Source organism: Marmota monax, unplaced genomic scaffold (assembly GCF_021218885.2).
Source record: "Marmota monax isolate L192 unplaced genomic scaffold, Marmota_monax_Labrador192_F-V1.1 WCK01_AAM20220418_F8-fsc00111, whole genome shotgun sequence".
Lineage (NCBI taxonomy): Eukaryota > Metazoa > Chordata > Mammalia > Rodentia > Sciuridae > Marmota > Marmota monax.
The window spans coordinates 4,339,615-4,359,918 of NW_026695067.1; the positions used below are offsets into that span (position 1 = coordinate 4,339,615).

Consider the following 20,304-nt stretch of genomic DNA (forward strand, 5'->3'; position numbering starts at 1 on the left):
TCTAAGACAGACTTTCCAGTGTGGCTCAAACTGTCTCTAAGGGCAATTCCCCAGAGAGGAATGACATGTTCATTCTGAATAGTCAATGGACTAAATGTTCAGCCATTTGAGACAGCTTCTTTGACTGTTATAGATGTAGAAATTTTGTTAAAAATTAGCCTCTCTATAACCACCCAGAGTGTGACTGTATTAGAATGAGAACTGCTTAGGGAAGGGAAATGGTAAATGCAGAATCTGAGAAGACAAGAAGGGTCCAAGTGGTGTTTGAAGTCCAGACTATAAAATGGCTTCTCCCAGAACCTGCAAAGGGAGAGCAGCCATTCCTGGGAATCATCTCCTCATACCAGAGGACTGCAGCTAATGCAGGGACACCCTGGTAGTGGCCCCTGCAGCCAGTCCCACCCTGGGTATACTGGGATCCTGCTTTCCCTCACCCCACCTCACTGCACACGGACCCCTCTGGTTAGGCACTCTGGTTCCAGAGATCAAGTCAATAAGGGAATCAGTCTATCTCCTCTGTTAAAGGGTTAAAGCAGCTCCCGGGGCAGGTTGGCCCCTGAGCACTGTCAGAAACACAGCAGAGGCCACCCACTGGGTAACTCTAGATGACAATATGATTTTTGCATATTATCTAGACAATCCAGATACAAAAAGACCAAGATTCAACTGGAATCCTCAGGTTGGTCTGTCTCAACAGTTCACCTTGTCAAAGAAGATTCTTCTATGAAGAAAGAGGGAGAGTCTTTTAGCTAATACATACTCCTGGGGAGTGGGACTCAGGGACTCAACAGATTCCACAGATTCAGTTTCCCCATCTATGAAATGAGGAATTTTAGAACTGACTTTCAGTTCTAAAGTCTTATGACTTTCAGAATAAAAAACCAAAACATAAATTGATAATTGTGACTACCAGAGAGAGGATAACTCACTTTTAGGGAATAATGTTGCCAAGTGACTTTGAAATGCATGATTTGGGATCTTTTCCTGTGAAGGACCTTCTATGGGGTTTAAGACTAGGTCCATGAAGTTCAAGTCCACAAGTAATGGTTCTTACCCCTTTCTTCAGGAGAAGGGGACAGGGTTTCTTGACTCTCTTTAATATCCTCCTCTAAGGAAGCTGTTCACCTGAGAGGTAAACCTGTTACCACAATAAGCACAAAAGCAGCTTGCTGTGTACCATCAAGGAGGCAATCACACATCTGAATTGAGCTCTCTGAGGGTCACTGGTGTTGGTCCTGCAGAAAACCAAATCTCAGCTTCCAACATGCAGGGTGATGGGGGCGGAGGGGTGGGTGCAGAGCACCTGATGGAGAAGCCTGCAGACTGTCAGTCACTGCTATCAAAGCAGGAGCTAGGATTGAGGGTAATTAATCATGCTCCCTCTGACAGGAATCCAGGGCCTTATCTGTACCCCAAGAAATACCGCTGGTCTCCAGTTCCCTCCTCAATAAAGGAGACTGACAGTTGCAACAAAGAGGCTCCTTATCAGATTTCAGCCAGGGAGCCTGAGGCAGCCCCAGGGATGGATGTAAAAGGCTTTTATGAGGACCCAGTGAAGCCTCCCTGTGGGACTCCTGGGGCTTTAACCCTTGTTGGTGGGAATGCTGCTGGGCACTGGCACTATCAGGCCAGAGTTGTCATCGGGCTCTTCCAGTACAGATATGGCCAACAAAAAATGTTCCCTGGCACTTTACCTTTCTTTCTATCAGACAATACAGAAGTAGCTAGGGTAGAGGTGAGGGCAAGAAAGGAAATGGTCACCTCTGGCTCTAGAGACAAAGATGGAAGATGGCAGAGTGCTGAAAGGAAAGCCACTTCCTCTTCATAACAGAATATGGGCATGTTCAAGTGAAGACCAGAAGCAATAAGGAGCAGGGTCCCCAGACAGACTCACATGGCTGCTTTCCTGCCTACTGGTCAGGGGTGAGGGCCCAGGACCCAGGGCGTGGCTCTACTAGGGACCCTTGCTGCTTTTTCCTGGCTTTGAAAGAGATCATTAATCATTTCCATAGCCTGTCAAGAGCCGACCAGGGAGCCTAGATGAGTTTAGAAAAACTCATGTTAAGCAGGGAATGTGCACAGGCAGGCAGGCCAGCTTCCGAACCATTCCTCTATAGCATTCTTGTGCTGCTCAGGGAAATGACTGGTGATTTTTCCCCAACTTGTTTATGTAGAAAATACCTCCCCATGGGGAGACTGGGTGGCAGTGTCCAGCAGTCTGTAGCCTGACTGTTCCAGAGGGAGGGCAGAGGCAAGGACATGCTAGTATCCTATTTTTTTTTTTTTAAAGGGAAGCCTGGTGGCTGAGTTCAGAGCTCTGGATCGTCCTTGTGACACAGCGAGCCCAGCCCCAGATCCCATAATTTTTTTGAAAGAGAGAGAGAGAGAGAGAGAGAGAGAGAGAGAATTTTTTAATATTTATTTTTTAGTTTTCGGCGGACACAACATCTTTGTATGTGGTGCTGAGGATTGAACCTGGGCCACAAGCATGCCAGGCGAGCGCGCTACCACTTGAGCCACATCCCCAACCCGCTAGTATCCTATTACTGGGCTGACAGGTATACTTAAATCTGCTGCCTCCAATTGCACACTGAGTGGGTCTGACTTACATATGGTATGGTGCACTAACCTAAGTATACAATGGATCTGTACTTCCATATGCACCCATGTAACCATCCTTCAAGACAAAATACAGAATGTTTCCAGAGTCCCAGAAAACTCCACCACAGCCATTCTCAATCAATATCCATCCTCCGATCCCACCAGCCTGGAGGTAACTAACCACTATCCTGAAATGCATTTTCCTGAACTTTATATAAATGGAAGAATATAGTATATAAGCTTTTTTTTTAAAAAAAAAAAATCTCATACTTTTTTTTTTTAAAAAAAGTCACTTAAAAACAACCACCACCACCACCACCGCCAAAACTTTATTTATTTAGGTACCAGGGATTGAACTCAGGGGCACTTGATCATTAAGCCTCATCCCTAGCCCTATTTTGAATTTTATTTAGAGACAGGGTTTCACTGAGTTGTTTAGTGCCTCGCTGTTGCTGAGGCTGGCTTTAAACTCCTGATCCTCCTCCCTTAGCCCTGGGATTATAGGCAAGCGCCACCACTGTGACTTTTATTTATTTTTTTATGTGGCACTGAGGATCGAACCCAGTGCCTCACACATGCTAGGCAAGTGCTCTGTCACTGAGCCACAACCCCAGCCCCATAACCTTTTTTTAAAATGTAATCTTTTGGGCTGGGTTTGTGGCTCAGAGGTAGAGAGCTTGCCTTAGCATGTGTGAGTCACTGGGTTTGATCCTCAGTGCCACATAAAAACAAATAAATAAAATAAAGGTATTATGTCTATATACAACTAAAAATATTAAAAAATAAATAAAATATAATCTTTTGTGTTTGGCTTTTGCTCAACATTAGGACTGTGAGAGTCATTTCAGGTATACAGCAGCAGTTCATTTTTTTACTGTACTGCATTATGTCTGTGCCACAACTTATTAGTCCATTCTACTACTGATGGGCATTTGAGTTATTTTTTGTTTCTAACTATCATGAATAGTGATGCTATCAATATCTTTGCATGTGTCTTTCATGAAGAACAGCACTTGTTTTTGTTGGGTATACACCCAGAAGTAGAACTGCTGGGTAACAGGCTCAGCATGTTAGCCACAAAACAGATTTCCAAAGTGGTCCCATTTATACTCCCATCAGCAATGTATGGGAATTCTAGCTGCTCTACAATCTGGGAGGCTAATTTTACCCCCCCCCCCCCCCCCATTCCCTACTGGTAATTGAACTCAAGGGTACTCTGCCACTGAGCTACATCTCCAGCCCTTTATAATTTTTATTTGAGTCAAGCCTGGCTAAGTTGCTGGAGCTGGCCTTGAATTTGTAATCCCCCAGCTTCAGCCTCCCCCAAAGCTAGGATTACAGGCAGGTACCACCATGCCCAGCTAAATCACTGTTTTTGATACTCCAACTTGTACTACTAATTGCTTGGGTGAAATTCAATAATGACATAATGTTGTATTCTGCTATGGTTAATAATAAATGATGATTATGGTCATGCCATCTCTTTCCTTAAAAACTGCAGGGCTGCTCTACTAGTGAGATCTTGATAAAACTTGTCTTCCAAGTGAACAGAAGAGAAGTTGGCAAGAGTGGACTGTCAGACCCTCTCTGCTCTGCCTGCTGCTGGATTACCATACCTTAGCTAGCTGGGAGGGGTACACCTCAAGTGCCTGGATATGCACCATTATCTGATCTTCTACTGCCAATCTTGCCACTAGACTCTTAGGCCTTGCAATATCCTCAAGGCATAAGTGGGTCAAACTCTCACTTCAACCTTTCCTTAGATCAGCCCTTGGATAATTAGTGAATATTGGCTCAATTGGAACACAATAGGCAAACACTATGAAACAACTCAATTTTACCATCCACGTGCTAGAAAAACCAACAAAAGATTTTTATTTTTATTTTTGTAGTGCTGGGGATTGAAATTGAGGCCTTATGCATGCTAGGCAAGCACTCTACATCTAAGCCACATCTCCAGCCCACCGATAAGACTTTGAAAGGAAAGATGTTGAATTTAATGACAAACTGCACCATTAATTGCATGCCTGTAATCTCAAGGGCTCAGGAGGGTGAGACAGGATGATTGCAAGTTCAAAGCCAACCTCAGCAACTTAGCAAGGCCCTAAGCAACTTAGTGAGATCGTGCATCCAAAAACAAACAAACAAATAAATAAATAAAACAAAAAGAGCTGGGCATATGGCACAGTGGTTAATAGCCCTTGAGTTTTCAATCCCTGGTATTAAAAAAAAAAAAAATTCCAGGCTCCCTTCCCATTCATTGTGGATAACTGAGTACTTATGGAGTATTAAATGATTATTATAAGAGGTGAAGGAGAAACACCATGTTTATCATAGCAGCTGGATCACCTGGAGCAAGAAAAGGACCTGGCCTCTGACAAAGGGCTTATCCTAAGAGTCAAAAATATGCATTTTAGACTTTCATCTGGAGATAAAGTTAGAAAGTGAAGACCACCAACTTATTTAATCTGACAAAGACAACATATTTTATTCTATCAGGAAGGGTGTCCAGGGCACAGAATATTTACTATAAGATACAAAGAATACAGAAGAAATCGCCTTTACCAAATGGCAAAAGCAATATATGTCATGAACATTTCCTTGCCTGAGATGGATAGATAAGCACACAACAGAAGGAAAAACACTCAAATTGCACTTTGAGGCAGACCAAGCCCTTTTCCCACAGTAAATTCTTTGTATGTACACATCAAAAACAGATCCAACAATCCATTGGGGAAAACCAAGGTCAGTAAGCAGCCTTGACCAGAACTAGTGGGGGTGGTAGGGCTTCTCTACTAGTGAGGTCTTGACAAAACTTGTCTTCCATGTGAACAGGCAGGCAGTTCCTTAGCGGGGGGTGGGAGTTGGGGGGTGGGGAGAGCAGGAAGGGACAGCCCTGTTTGAGGGCATTATGGGTGTGTTTCCTCTGATTCTATCCCATCCTGCCTTGAGAGATGGCAGTTTCCTTACCCCTATGAGTTGTCATACCTGCTTTTTCAAGAGACAGGAGTGATAATCCTGGGATGCAGATTCCTCTTGCACACAGCGTTTTTTTACCCTGAGCTAATCAGCTAAATACTATGGGACCTTCTGCTGCGCCACAGCCCATGGAGGTAGCCAGCACTCTGTGGGGCTCAGAATGCTGAAGGAGAGACAGGCTTATTGGATAGTCCAAAGGGAAGTAATGGGGTTGCCAGTGTTAGGGAACACATTTCCCAAAAGCAAGAGCAGGGGCTAGGGTTGTAGCTCAATGGCAGAGCTCTTGCCTCACATGTGTGAGGCATTGGATTTGATCCTCAGCACCACATAAAAATAAATAAATAAACAAATGAATGAAAGAAATAAAGGTATTCTTGTCCATTTATAACTAAAAGAAGAAGAAGAAAGGAGGAGGAGGAGGAGGAGGAGGGGGGGGAGGAGGGGGAGGAGGGGGAGGAGGGGGAGGAGGAGGAGGAAGAGAAGAAAAGAACATTGTTCTGAAAGTTAGAATATTAAAGGCTAAGGTCTGCTCTCTGGCCATAGGTAAGTCCCGGAATCTTGGGGCTGATTCATCATGGCTGCAGGTGATAATCTTTGCTTTCTCTATCCCATTGAGCTATAGCTGTGGGCAGCAGATAATGGGCCAAAAGAGTTCTGTAAAGTGTATGGGTTAGGGGCTGGGGATGTGGCTCAAGCGGTAGCGCGCTCGCCTGGCATGCGTGCGGCCCGGGTTCGATCCTCAGCACCACATACAAACAAAGATGTTGTGTCCGCCGAGAAATAAAAAAAAAAATAAAAGTGTATGGGTTAATAGTAAAAAAATAACTACAAAATTGCCAACATAATTTTCATCACCACCACCACCACCACCACCACCACCACCATCATCATCATGGCTCTTTAATGAGACTATACTTTTGTTTCACCTGCATCATCATCATCATCATGGCTCTTTAATGAGACTATACTTTTGTTTCACCTGCCAGGAAACAAGTTTTTCTTCCTCACTGATGAAAAATAGAATTGTTTATACACAGCCTTTGCTTATCAGACTTATAAATCAGTCCCTCCCCTTGGGCACTGGAAAACTAAATGGAAAATCTCTCAGGGAATAGTAGCTCAGAAACCACCCACAGTGTGTTAAACTGGTCAATTTTTTTTAGAAGTTTTTTTTTTTTTTAAGAAACTTTACTTACCAATTCCCAATCTTTTTAAAATTTTTATGTGGTGCTGAAAATTGAACCCAGTGCCTCACACGTGAGGGGCAAGGGCTCTGCCATTGAACCACAACCCTTGGCCCCTTTTTAGAGGTTTTTGACTTTTTTGCAAAGAAACATACACATACACATGCCTGATGCACCTGCAAGTATATGTGTGCCAACAGCAAAAGTAAGCAAAAGGACATTAGAGTTCTGAAATCTAACTCATCTTTCTTAGAGCAATATTCTTGGCAGGGCCTGGGGATACAGAGCAACTTGTTTTATTCAATTTGGCTTCAGTCAGCAAAAGAGGAAATACATTATTTAGCAAAGAAAGCAAAAAAAACATTTGGTCTGAGAGATTGTTGGTATAGTTTTCACATAATTATTTTCTTCTTTCTTTTTTTTTTGTTCATCAAGGGTAGTTCATTGTCTGTGGGGAGTTCAATAGAAAATCATGGATACCATAATACAGAGCACAAAAACTTACAAGCTGACTCTAAGATAACCTTCTCATTTTACAGATAAGGAAAGCATGGCCACCAGAAGGGAAGGGTTTGCTCAAGATCATGAAGAGGGGTGGTTGTTAGCCTTGGATTTGCACTCATTAGTCCAGAGCTCTTTCCCTCTTCATGGGTCTCCTGACATGATTGCAGCAGTGCCATTCCAAGGCCAGCAGGAGACAGCATGAGTGGGGCACTGCCTCAGCTCACTCTACTATTCTCAGGCTCCTTTGCTGTTCAACTGGGTGCTTACCAGGGTGCAAGTCCCTAGACAGGCCTAGACACCAACGGCTGACAGCTGAAAGGACCATCTGTTGCGGTCAATTCAACCAAATGTGTTAATAGCCGAGAGACAGCACAAAGCAGCAGTTAAAGTCTGTGCCCTTCTCCCACTGGACTGTCGTTTTATCACCTGCAGCTGCAGTCATTCGGAGCAGCCTGCTGGGTGCTGCCTCTTTTGCAGCCCAGTCTACTTCCTTGGTGGTAGCCTGCTGTGTCAAAGCTGCCCGATCTTGCTCACAGTGCAGGTGGACATCACAGGCCTTTCAAATTCAGGCTGTACTCATCACTCCTGCACAATCTACTACTTATCCTTACATTAGCTCCAGAAGCTGAGTTGCTGATCTTCTGCCAAGGTCTGAGATTTTTTCCTTGGTCTCAGTTAACAAGATCTGGCTCAAGTGTCCTAGACACTCCACTTTGGGAATGACAAATAAGTCATACATGTCTAGGGGCTCTTGGCCTGCCGATTCTGGGAAGAGCAAAGACAGCAAGTTTCACATGATTCAAAGTACAATCTGCTCCTAGCTCTTTTGAACTATCACTCTAATTTATCAGATAAGAGCATTACAGGAAGGAGACTCTAGGTCTTTCATACACTGGAGCCACAGCCCCTCTGAGAGGCTTTTTCTGCACTCCAGCCCATGGTGTGGGCTCCCAGTACCCTCTGGCAATCAGTGTGTGTGTGGGGGGGCGGGGGGGGGAGCTCAAGATACCACCTGACATAGGCCCACCCTCAGGTACTGAAAAGAGGTTAAGGTGATTTCCATAATGAAATTTTTTTCTTACAGATCATTTTTTTGGGGAGGTGGGGTGGTAAATGGGAATTGAACCCAGGGATACTCTATCACTGAGCTATATCCACAGCCCTTTTTATTTTTTTTTGAGACAGGGCTAATTTGCTGGGACTGATCTCAAACTTGAGATCCTCCTGCCTCAACCTCCCATGTAGCTGGGATTACAAATGTGTGACACTGTGCCTGGATTCTGCAGAAAAGAATTTTTATCTTTACACTCTTCCCCATCCTTCTATGGCAGTGGTTCTTACTAGGAGGCAATTTTGACCTCCTAGGTGTCACTTAAAATACCCAGAGGCATTTCTGGTTGTCATGACTTGTGGGTGGTGGTGGTTAATACCTAGTGAGATGAGGTCCAGATACTGCTGATGTCCTCCAGTGCACAGGATAATCCAGTTCCCAAAGCAAATAGTGCTGTGGCCAAGAAATCCTGTATTAGAGTAACTAACAAGCAGCCGGCTGAACTGTTCCCTCTTATTGGTGGTGATAGCAAATAGTGAAATATCTGACACAAGTGCTGAGTAGAGGACAAAGATTTACTCAGGACCCAAAATAACCATAAATTGACCAAAGGCAAATACTTCTACTTTGGGTTCACTCAGAAATACACTAAATGACTATCTGGCAGCCCCAGAATAGCAGATAGATAGCAAAGAGTGCTCTCTACTGACCTCCAATCAGGGCAGCTGTAGAAAGGAAGAAGAGGCACCCAAAATCTCAAGGGAGCTCAGCTGCCCTGCATGGCAAACTGAATTATGACAACAAGAAGACTATTCAGACAGCAAACATGCCAGTACCTCTCTACCTAGATCTGTGCTAACATTGTGGGCACAGATGTATGACAAAGTAGCTGTCCTCGAGGAGCTCCTACTCTAGTGGAGACATGTAGCAGTAAACAATTACTGACATTCGCTCTTGGCTAGGCTGATCTAACTTCCACTTCCCCTTAAAAATCCTTCTGGGAAGGAGAAAAACAATAAAGTAGAAAATAAAGCAGTGGAGCTACAGTGCTGATTAAAATCTATATTGCTATGGCAGCCCCTCTGAGACAGGATCAGCTCCTGGGTTTGCACCAGCTGGGCTTGTGAAGCTTGTAAATAATTAAAAGGTAATTGGAAAGGGAGACCAAAGTATTAAGTGGATTTCTCTCTCTCAGGGCAACCAGGGAGTTTCATTGCTGCCAGTCACATTATCTTTCGGGATTATATTCTTGTTTTTTACTAACACATGCAGCTCCAGATAACCGTTGGAGAAGTAAACTAATTAGGGCCGCTTAAACTGCTTTTATAGGCTTGGAGATTGCAGGGAACGAGATTTAAAACTTTCGATTGCCCTTTTAAGTAAACCAGCAGCAATAGCCCTGCTACCAAGAAGGCAATAAGGCTTTGGAAGGTGAAAAAGGGAGGAGAAAGAGAGGGAGGGGAGGAGGAAAGGAGGGAAGAAAGGAGGAGGGGGGGGAGAGAAAATGAGAGAGAGAGAGAGAAGCTCAGCCTAGAATAATAAGGAGAATTTCATTCCCAAGTCTCAATAAAGTTGCTGACACAGACCTCCAAGGATGCGTGATCAGATATCAGCAGGGTCCTAGAAGCAGCGCTCTCCTATGGCTGTATCCTCAGGGTGATAAAACCGGAGTCACACAGTTTGCTGAGGGCATTCTCCTAGAGAATCTGGTTTCTGGCCATGCTTCCTGAGGACTGACCCAGCTGGTGGACCCATTGCTATGATATGATATTAAACTAGGAAGTTGAGTCACTGGGCTCAAGACTCAGTCACATCATGGTCTACAGTGCGATGGCTATTGGGGTTGGTGAGAAGGGCAGGAAAGGAAAGGAAAGGAAAGGAGGAGAGAATTGAGTGGGGTGCATTTCAATGCAGATGTACACATACCCTACGGTTAAACTGCAGAAATATTCTGACCAAACCACTGGATGCAAATATCAAAGAGCCAATGGATAAGAAGAAAATGTTGACTTTTTCTCTGTGGATCATTTCAGTTTCTCTAAAAAATTGTTCTACTTACCATTCTCAGTCTCTATGATATTAGATACATCATCAAGAAGCCCCACATGCTAGTCTAAGTGAAGCCCAGGGCAGCTATAAGGCTAAGAATAAAGCATATTTGAATTTGAAATGACTCCAGAGACCAGTTAATTAGAAGAGAGACAGAAATAAGGCAGTGCCAAGGATGATCACTCCATCCATTTTCTGCCAGTCATCTCTATCTTCTTCAATGTGGTTGTCAATTTTCAGACAAATCCTAAACCATTTACCTGAGCAGTAAATGCTGCTCATCTTTCTGGACAAGGATGGGTAAGGAAGGATGTGTAACAGTGACTAGCACACAGAAAGCTCTCAATAAATAAGCACTGAATTGGAATACCAAAGAGACTGCACACTCACCCCTCTTCTGCATAAAGATGAAGAGGTCATCCAGGAATTCTTTCCTTTCAGGATCACTGTCCAGTTCATACAGCTGCAATCCCAACCCCAAGAGAAAAACAATGAAACATTTCACTTCACTGTAAGAAATCTTATAGTAGAGACACTACAATCACCCAAACAACTACAGTGCGACTGACTAACCACTCACACCCTCATTCTTAGGGAACAGACACAACCCATTGCAGAACTGCCCTCATCTTTATCACACAGGACATATTACAGACCTTGGCAAAATCTCGAGAGATCTCTCTTCCCCGACCTCCATCGGCATCATCACTCCAGGCCAAACCACCATTCTAGAGGGGAACAAAACATAACAATGTTGAGAAGGGAATAGGAAGAGAAAGAGTATGAGGGCAAGGTAATCATTTTGGGGGAAGATGATGCCCTTCAGATGATGCTTGGCTCAGACTAGAAATGACTGCTAAGTGACCACCACCTCTAATACTCTTACAAGAATATCTTTTTTTTTTCTTTTCCTTCTCCACTGTTGGAGAAGAGTGGGTATCACTTATAGTTGATAAAGCTGTAAAAAGGGGACCCAAAGGCCCACTGTTCTAAAAACCTTTCATTCCCCAGTTGATCTTCCAGAAGCCATCACCCTAAAATCTGCTGAGCTACAGGTGTGAAGATACTCATACTAATTTCCTACACAATGCTCCCAGTGGAGATAAAGGGCTAAAGGGAGCAGGGTAAAGACCTAGAAGTTGTGGTCTCTCCATCAAGCCTCACATTGGAAGTCCTAAGCCTAGTGATAAAAATGCCTTAGTGATATGAGGGTCACCATAGCCTGAGGCTGTTCCCAAAGTACAGACTGGTGACTCCTGGGCACAGTTCATTTTCATTAGGAAAATAATGAAAAACCTAAGCTTAATTACTTGATTAGGTTAAACCAACACCATTCAACTGAACAGAAGAGAGAGTAAACACGCCTTTGTTTATGCTCTTTAAATTTGCTTCTTACCTTTAAATCAGCCGGGTAACTCTTTCTCCTCGAATCAGGCACCTCTTCTGCAAGAGTGCCTCCCTTTATCCCCAGCTGCACTAAGGACCCTAGGAGCAGTCTCTGTCTATTGCTAGTTTAGAATTTAACAGTACTTTGGAATTATCTGTCATCCCCACCAGAAGGAAAGCTCCTTGAGAGCAAAGGCATCTTATTTATCTTTGTACCCCAGCACACATCACATTGTCTGGCACATAATTAACTGGTTATTTGAGCCAACTAAATGCCTCTTCAAAAAATATATAAATGCACATTCCATATGGTACAGTCACAATGTCTTTGTGCTGGTGGCGAGTATGAAATCTGTATAATTTTGCTACTTACTCTTGACCCATGGGACAATGGAGGGTCCAATGGGTGTGACTGGATGCCCTGACCCTGTTACATGCTCTCCTTTGTCTCCTAGTTCCACAGACACATGCAAAAACATCACCCACCTAGCTGGGGTATGTTTGTGGTAGAGGAGGGGCTTAGAACAGAAGTTTCTTGGGAGCACATTCTTTGGACTGCATGGGGATCTAGTTCTGTCAAAAAATGAGAGCCTGACTAGATTTCAGTTTACCCCCGCCTCTCCCTTTAATCAAGCTAGCCTGAAAGCAGGAGGCATCAATCAGTTATATCTGGAGGCCATACTTGTTTTTTTTTCTACTCAAAGGGGGCTCTGAGATGCAAAGCCATTTCCCAATAGCAACAATTCAGCACAGGGTAAAGTAAATCTAACAAAGAAGCGACACCCTGTCAGTTGAAATGAAACAGGCTACGCCAAATTGTTTCCCTGCTTATCTATTAAAAGATGTGTGTAAGGAAGTGCTTGGTAAATGCTATCATACCAGGCGCTCATCAGATCCTGAAGTAGACATTGTTAGAATTGTTCCTACAACAACTTCAGCTCAGAGAACCCAATAACCAAGCTGGAGAAACACTAGCTTGATTTTTTTTTTTAAACCTCAATTCCACATTGTAATTACAGCCACCAGAAATATAGTGTCATCTGGTGGTAACTAGTACAATGAATAATCAAGATGAATTATGCCTGTCAGGTCAGCAAAACCAGACAGTTACATTCCCGCTTTCAAAGGATGCAGTAGGTCGCTCTAATGCCCAGTGATTTTGTTTGAGCCAGTAATTCCTGCTGGAAAGTCAATTATCCCAGGAGCCCCCATTGGCTGAAAGACATTTAATGGGGGGATCATTGCTGCTTCTGTTATGTCAGCTGTTTACGGTGGCAGCTCAATTCCCAACCCTCTATAGCCAGAGATCTGAGGCCTATGTTGTTCATAAGAGAATTCTTTCTCTATAGGTCACTAAGAGATGAAAACTCCAGTTTTTTTGCTAATTACTGTAACTTGCAGACATGCTGAAGGCTCATTCAGAAACTATTTAACACTCAGTTGGATGGTGAGGACAGAATCCACAAGCTAGAAATCTCAGACAGGGCTTTCTCAGCAGGACAGGAGTGTGAGAACAAGCATGCCAGTGTGAGCACTATGGAACTACGTGTGAAAATAAACACCCAAGTGTGAGCTCAGCTCCAGAGACAGAGAAGAATGTTTTGGTACAGTGGGGGCTGGGGCCCCACCAGGCCTCCATTCCAGCTCTGCCCAAACTGGAAAGGAATCTGAGCATCAGATACAGCTGAGAAATCTGCTTTGTAAAAGAATTTTAGCCTAAAAGGCTTTCAACTCAGTGACTAGAGGACAGAAACACTGACCAGAAGAGGACAAAAATGAGACACCAAACTCTTTGAGTAATGCCACTATTTAAGCTGTTCCATAGAAAGGAACTGTCAGTTACTACTGAAAGAAAATGCAAGGAAAACAGATGACTCCATGTGGGCATGTTTTCTTTAGTCTAACTCCAAATCAATGATGGCCCGTTAATTTAAAATATTCAGTTGGGGCTGATGGAGAAATGTCTAATGTTCAGTGATGCCTCTGTCTTGAGGTAGTTAAACTTTGATCCTGCTTCACAGGATTTTTCTGGCTGAGGTGAGAGTAATTCCTGAACCCTGTCCACCAGGCAGATTCAACGCTTTTCAGCTCAAGTTCTGGTTATTTGTACCCCTATGTCTTCTCTCTTAAAGCATCTATGGGTATCTCCTGTCTCCAGCACACAAAAAGCACTGACATAAATGCTAAAAGACAGACATGGGCTCTCCTAGGACCATCAACCTCATAACTCCTCTGTCTCCACTCGTCCCTCCCTTCCCAATGGCAAGATTATAAGCTTAACCAGTAATTCTCTTGGTTCTCTGATCAACTGCCATAAAAACATGGCTTACTTATGCAATTCAAGTTTATGTACAAGAAGTTTCCTAGACTATCAATGAGCTATGGGTGTAACAAACGAGAAAGTTACCAACACCAAAATAATTTTTCTAGGATGCTGAGTATTGGCTGACAGAGGCTACAGAGGTGGAAGAAAACAGGAAACGGTGGAAGCAGGAGAAGTGTGGAGACAAAATGAGCTCAACCCTTTCGGGTTCACAAGGGATCCACAGAGAGAGCATTTCAGATGAAGGGCTGCTGCATGGAAGTATACCCTGCTGAGGAACAGGTTCTGTTACCCCATCAGCAGCAGACCACAGTATTAAATAGCCCAGAAATGTGTGTGGGAAGTCAGCAGTAGCCAGAATGGTCACTTATTGCCATTTACAACCTCTTCTACTTTAGAACTCTTTAAACATCTTTGATCTCACCAGGAGCTTACAGGAAACTGACAGTTTGCTCTCAAATACCCATCCAACACCAGATTTGGCTTCTACACCCACAATGGCCTATTTTCCCCAAGGAAGTCAGAGTGTTTTGCCTGTAAATCCCTCCAAAATGGTAGTGAAAGCAGGGGGAGGAAGGAAAAGGAAGATAGTATTTGTGTGCTTTTTGTGTTTTAAGGGCTGGACCAGGAGCCTGAGAAGCTTTTTCTTACTTAATTCTACAATGTATAGGGGATTATTTAAGAGTTGGGGAAAAATTGGCTCAATGCGTTCAAGCAACTAGCCCAAAGCCTCAGAATTTCCAAGTAGCAGCAACAGGATTCACACCTAGGTCTCACTTCGTAACATTCTGCAGCCTCATGGGTTGAAAGAGTATTGGAACACAGTCTGGTTGGAGAGATCAAGAAGGGAGAAAAAAAGAGGAAAAATGTGGAAATAAAATCCTGTCCACAGAATGCCCAAGTCACAGCCTTGGGTGGCTCTCATCAATGAGAGGTTCTTTTAATCCTTGATTCATCTCATTAGTGTCTTTTGGGTATTTCAACCAAATGAAATAACACAACATGTGCTCTGAGAATTATCTAGGGGAAGTGAAATAAAAATTTACCCCTACCTCCAAAATAATCCATCTATCCAGTGTAGGATGAGCTCCTATATTCCCTCAGGGAATAAGAGACAGAGGGGAGGGCAGAGAAGGGGTGAGAGAGGGAAAGGGATGGAGACAAAGAAACTGATAGGCAGACAAGGAGATTACACTTCTGAGGGAACCAGAGAAAAATGGCACCCAGCATCCTATCAAGTACATATAAGGTTTTAAAAACAACAAACCCTAAATCTAACTAATCTAACTGCTACTCAAAATAAAACAGTGCTTCTAGACTAACATCTCAATCTTTGAAGAAAATGAAGAGATTCACTACATTTGAAAAATCTAAAAGTTGCCTGTGGAAGAGAATCTGCTCCCCCACCTCCTATCCCCTAAAGCAAAACAAGGGCGACTGGGCAGAAGTTGCCAGGGGGAAGGTTCCAAGCCTACAGGTGAAGGCCTCTTCTTAACAATTAGAACTGCCCAGTAATGGAGTGAACCTTCTCAGGAGGTGAGCAGCTTCCTGTCTCTAGATGATCATCTGTCTGGGATGTCACAGTGTGGAATCCAACACATAACGGGGTTGGGTAAGATGATCTCTAGGGGCCCTTTCTGCCCTGAGAAGCAAAGATCTGATGACAAATTTATTCAACACAGATTTCCTGAGAACCCACCTAGGAATAGCACTGTGCAAGCTGCTGAGGAGAGTACTCCATCCTCAAAAATATAGGTCCCACCACTGGAAGTTTTACCATGAGTTAGAAAAACAAGCACATCTATAGCATTTAATAATACAAAGCAACAAAAGTATCAAAACAAAAAGTGCCTGAGTGGTGGAAGAAAATGCTGGATGCTCAGAGGTGGAGGTTAAGCTGGCCTTGAAGAATGGGCTGAGGGGAGGTTTATAGTTTAAATGAGTATGGAGTAGGAGATAATCGAGGCATGTTTTGGCAGGGAGGATGTAAGGACAGCAAGTCTGAATAGTTAAGGTGGAAATAGTCTGTGAAATGCCTTGAATACCAGGAGGAAATTTAAACTCTGAACTGTGAACCAGTGGGAAGGCAGAGGATGTTTTCTGAACACAAAAGCAAATGATTAAAATTAATGTTCTGGATGTTTTTAACAACTCCTTAATGTTGAAATAAATATAAAACACACACACAAATGCACACAGATACCTAGTTGACTGGAATTGTGGGTCTTTCACTTTTTTCACTGATTCATTCATGTACAAACTTTTTTTGGGGGGAGTGTTAGGGGAATTAGGGATTGAACTCAGGGGCCTTTAACCACTGAGCCACATGACCACCCCTTTTTATTATTTTTTAAAATACTTTTTTAGTTGTTAATGGACCTTTATTTTATTCATTTATTTATATGCAGTGCTGAGAATTGAACCCAGTGCCTCACACACGTGAGGCAAACGCTCTACCACTGAGCCACGACCCCAGTCTGTATTTTTTAATTTTAACATTTTTTTTTAGTTATAGATGGACACAATACTTTTATTTTATTTATTTATTTTTATGTGGTGCTGAGGATCAAACTTAGTGCCTCACACAAGTGAGACGATCGCTCTACCACTGAGCCACAACTGTTGCCCCTTATTTTTTATTTTGAGACAAGTTCTTGCTAAGTTAATTAGGGCCCTGCTAAGTTGTTGAGGCTGTTCTTGAACTTGCAATCCCCTGCCTCAGCCTCACAAATCACTAGGATTACAGGCATGTGCCACTGTGTCCAGTCATGTATAAACATTTGATCACTTAGGATATATTAGATACTGTGAAAGGTTCTGAGGGGAATAAAACAAGACAGATCAGAGCCTCTGACTTCATGGAGCTTATAGTCTAATGCGGGGGTGGGGGGAGACTATTAAAAAACCAATTATGTAGCTTGGGAGGCTGAGACAGGAGGATCACAAGTTCAAAGCCAACCTCAGCAAAAGCAAGACACTAAGCAACTCACTCAGTGAGATCCTATCTCTAAATAAAATACAAAGTAGGGCTGGGGATGTGACTCAGTGGTCCAGTGCCCCTGAGTTCAATCCCCAGTACCCCCCCACACAAAAATAAATAAATAAATAAATTATGGCAGTTGGGGGTATAAAACTCAGTAGTAGGACAGCTGCTTAGAACTTGCACAAGGTCCTGGGTTTACTCCCAGCATCACAAAACAAAACACACAAACACACACACACTCACACACACATACACAACACAGTGTATCACAAAACCCAACAAAACAAAAATTATGTTTGTGCTATTTTTAAAAAATTTGTTATATTTTTTTAGATTTGACTTTGACTCCTCTGTTAAAACCTACCAATTTTTCTCCCCAGTCTTCAACAAAGATTTGCATTTGAATGTCACTGAAAGAAAGGATGGAATAATTATAGAAATAACTCCTTCACAATACTTAGTCTCAGATAAGAGACTAGTCTGTTTCTTCATTTACTAAAATGTGTTTTAATCCCTCTGCAGTGATTTACAATGTCAATGTATTGCTTTTATAAACAGCACTGAAGACTTGAGAAAAAGCCAGCGCTGAACTGGGTGGCTGTGCCCACACTGAGAATTTGGGTTTTGAGAGAGAACCAAGAACAAATGACTGTCATAAGAGGCAGCCAAGTCAGGGAATCAATTGGATTTGGGTTAAAGGGATGAAAAAGAGAGAGAAGGGTGACTCTGAATTCCTACAGTGAACAAAACATATTCCTATGCAAACAGAAGCTGAGCAAGGGATCAAGCAGGAAGCCTCAGAGCACTAATGAAAACAGACCACTGCCTAGGGGATGGGGTAACAAAATTCAAGCCAGGAGAAAACCAGGTTAAGGTAGCTAGTAGCAGCAGAAGCAAAAGACTTATTGCCAACCTTCTGTTGTAGAGAATGCAAATTCTTCTGGTCCAAGGCAGCTACCTTGGGCCTTTCTTTTTACTGAGACTGAGGGGTGGAGGGGACCCAGGGGAGGAAGAGATCCAACCAGACCAGGCCTTAAGATCTCAGGAGCCAGCACTGCATTCCTTAGAGCTGTACCTCCCCAGAGACAGAAGCCTGACTTTAAAAGCAATTAAGTATCTAGGCTATTTTAGGATTACTCCTTGACCACCTGGAATATCTTATTAAAGGCACAGCTCAGATGTCCAAAGCAATTTTAGTTCCCATTCCTCACTCCTCCCCAAGGCTAAAGTTAACCCTTTCCTTAGGGTTAAGTACAGGGCTAAGCTACCAATTCTTCACTTGGGTTCCCCACACTCTGAAACCTCTAAGAAATAATCCTATCCTTAAACACCACTGAGCACACTGATAACTTAAAATGGAGATTCTTGAGTGTTCTCTGAAGACACAGAGTGATAATGTGTTTCCCTTATTTGTACTCTCTATAATCTGATAGATATGAAGCCCAAAGCCAAAGATTTAGGTAAATTTCTAGGAACTGAACGTCAAAGTATTCATTAGCAAAATCACATAGACTTCCAAGTGGCTGATCACAGGCTCCCAGATATCAATTTATTGCTCTGAAATATAGACTGTAATAAAGTGTTTGGGCTGAATGTGGAGGTGGTTGTAAGGGATTAAAAATAAATAAATAAATAAACTACCTTATCTTTTGCTAGATCTGTAGCTCTGTAAACATAATATATGTACTACATTTGTGACTACTTTGGTTGGTGACCTGGTTGGTGACATTGTAATAATAATAGTCCAATTCTAGATTTGGTATGAAGAAAAGAAAAAACATTCTTTGCCCTCTCACTAGTTTCAACTGATTCCAGGAGGTAATGAGACATGAGGGTAATGGGCAGGATTACAGAAGAATCCTAAAGGAGAGGAGAGCCCCAGGAAGTAAAACAGATACTGTTATAAGCAACATTGTTGGACTACAAAACCTTCCTGATAAGATCAGGATTACTGCTCTTAACTAAATCACTCAGGCCTTGGAAGCACTGGAGTTATAATTATCAGATGCACACCTTCCGCTGTCAGGTAACTTTAGGAGAAACCAGAAAGAGCCTGCCTACCTCCTACTAGCAACAGAGATCAATTCAAATTCGGTGGCTTGGAAAAAGAGCTAAGGGACACTTTACTGATGAAGTATGAGAAAGGGGGTAGGGTTGGGGAATGGGGAGTTACCTTCCATTTAGGCACAGAATCACTCCACTAGGCAATCAGACTGCTGAAATGAGGTGTTTTTACAAAAGGAGGGAGAAAAATTAAAATGCAACACTGGTGAAGAGGATACCCTGATACTAAGGGGTGAAATGGCCAGACCAAGTTCAAATCTGAGAACCACAGAGTCCTACCTCCTTTTCTCTGTGCCTAGTAAGAGAGCCCCTCATCTAGGTGTCACAGCAGGAAAACAGATCTGAAGAGGTTAGAGAAACTGGGCCAAATCACTGCTCCACAAATACAAAACTATTTTTCAAGTTATACAATTTAAATGTATAGGAAATTTTTAAATTTTTATTGGAGAACTGAACCCAGAGGTGCTTTACCACTGAGCTACATTCCAGCCATTTTTTATTTTGAGACAGGGTCTTGTTAGTTGCTTAGGGCCTTACAAAGTTGCTGAGGCTGGCCTCAAACCTGCAATATGCCTGCCTCAGGTTCCCAAGTCACTGGTACTATAGGTGTGTGCCACCATGCCTGGACCATATACAAACTTTCAGAACTTCCTCTTGGGTACGTACTCAGCCTACACTTCCCTCCCAGGTTATTATGGTGTAAGCATTCCTGTTTTGATAGTGGCTGTCCCTGTGCTGCCTGCCACTTTTCCAGGCTGATTCTTTCACACAGAAACAGTCACTGACTCCCCTATGAAGCTCATGTACCCAGCACAAGCCTGACAGATGGTGGGCTCAAATAAGTATTGTTACCCAAAGAACAAGGTAACAGTAATAAACTTAGGAGAAATCAATATAAGCTAAGTGATGAATCGGGGGAGGGAGGAATCAGAACACATTTAAAAGAAGATGGACTTCAAGTCCTAAATTACAGGAACTTAGAAAGCAATATAATTCATTTCCTAAAGAGATTTTTTTTGGGTACTGAGGACTGAACCCAGGGGTGCTCTACCACTAAGCCACATCCTCAGCCATTTTCTATTTTTTATTTTGAGACAGGTCTTGCTAAGTTGTCTAGGGCTTCACTAAGTTGCTGAGGCTGGTTTAGAATTTGTAATCCTCCTGCCTCAGCCTCCCGAGT

General features: G+C 42.9%; 1 protein-coding gene across 2 annotated transcripts in view; it reads right to left on the reverse strand.

Annotated features, from left to right (window-relative positions):
- The window catches only part of Arid3b (AT-rich interaction domain 3B), a 59,627-nt gene that overhangs the window by 22,623 nt on the left and 16,700 nt on the right, over positions 1 to 20,304 (reverse strand). For both annotated transcript variants that reach the window (XM_058573810.1, XM_046428090.1), the window contains exons 3-4: positions 11,025 to 11,096; positions 10,759 to 10,831 (exon numbers count right to left, since the gene is read on the reverse strand). In XM_058573810.1, the coding sequence (XP_058429793.1) occupies positions 10,759 to 10,831; positions 11,025 to 11,096 (145 nt within the window). The remainder of the gene's footprint in view (positions 1 to 10,758; positions 10,832 to 11,024; positions 11,097 to 20,304) is intronic.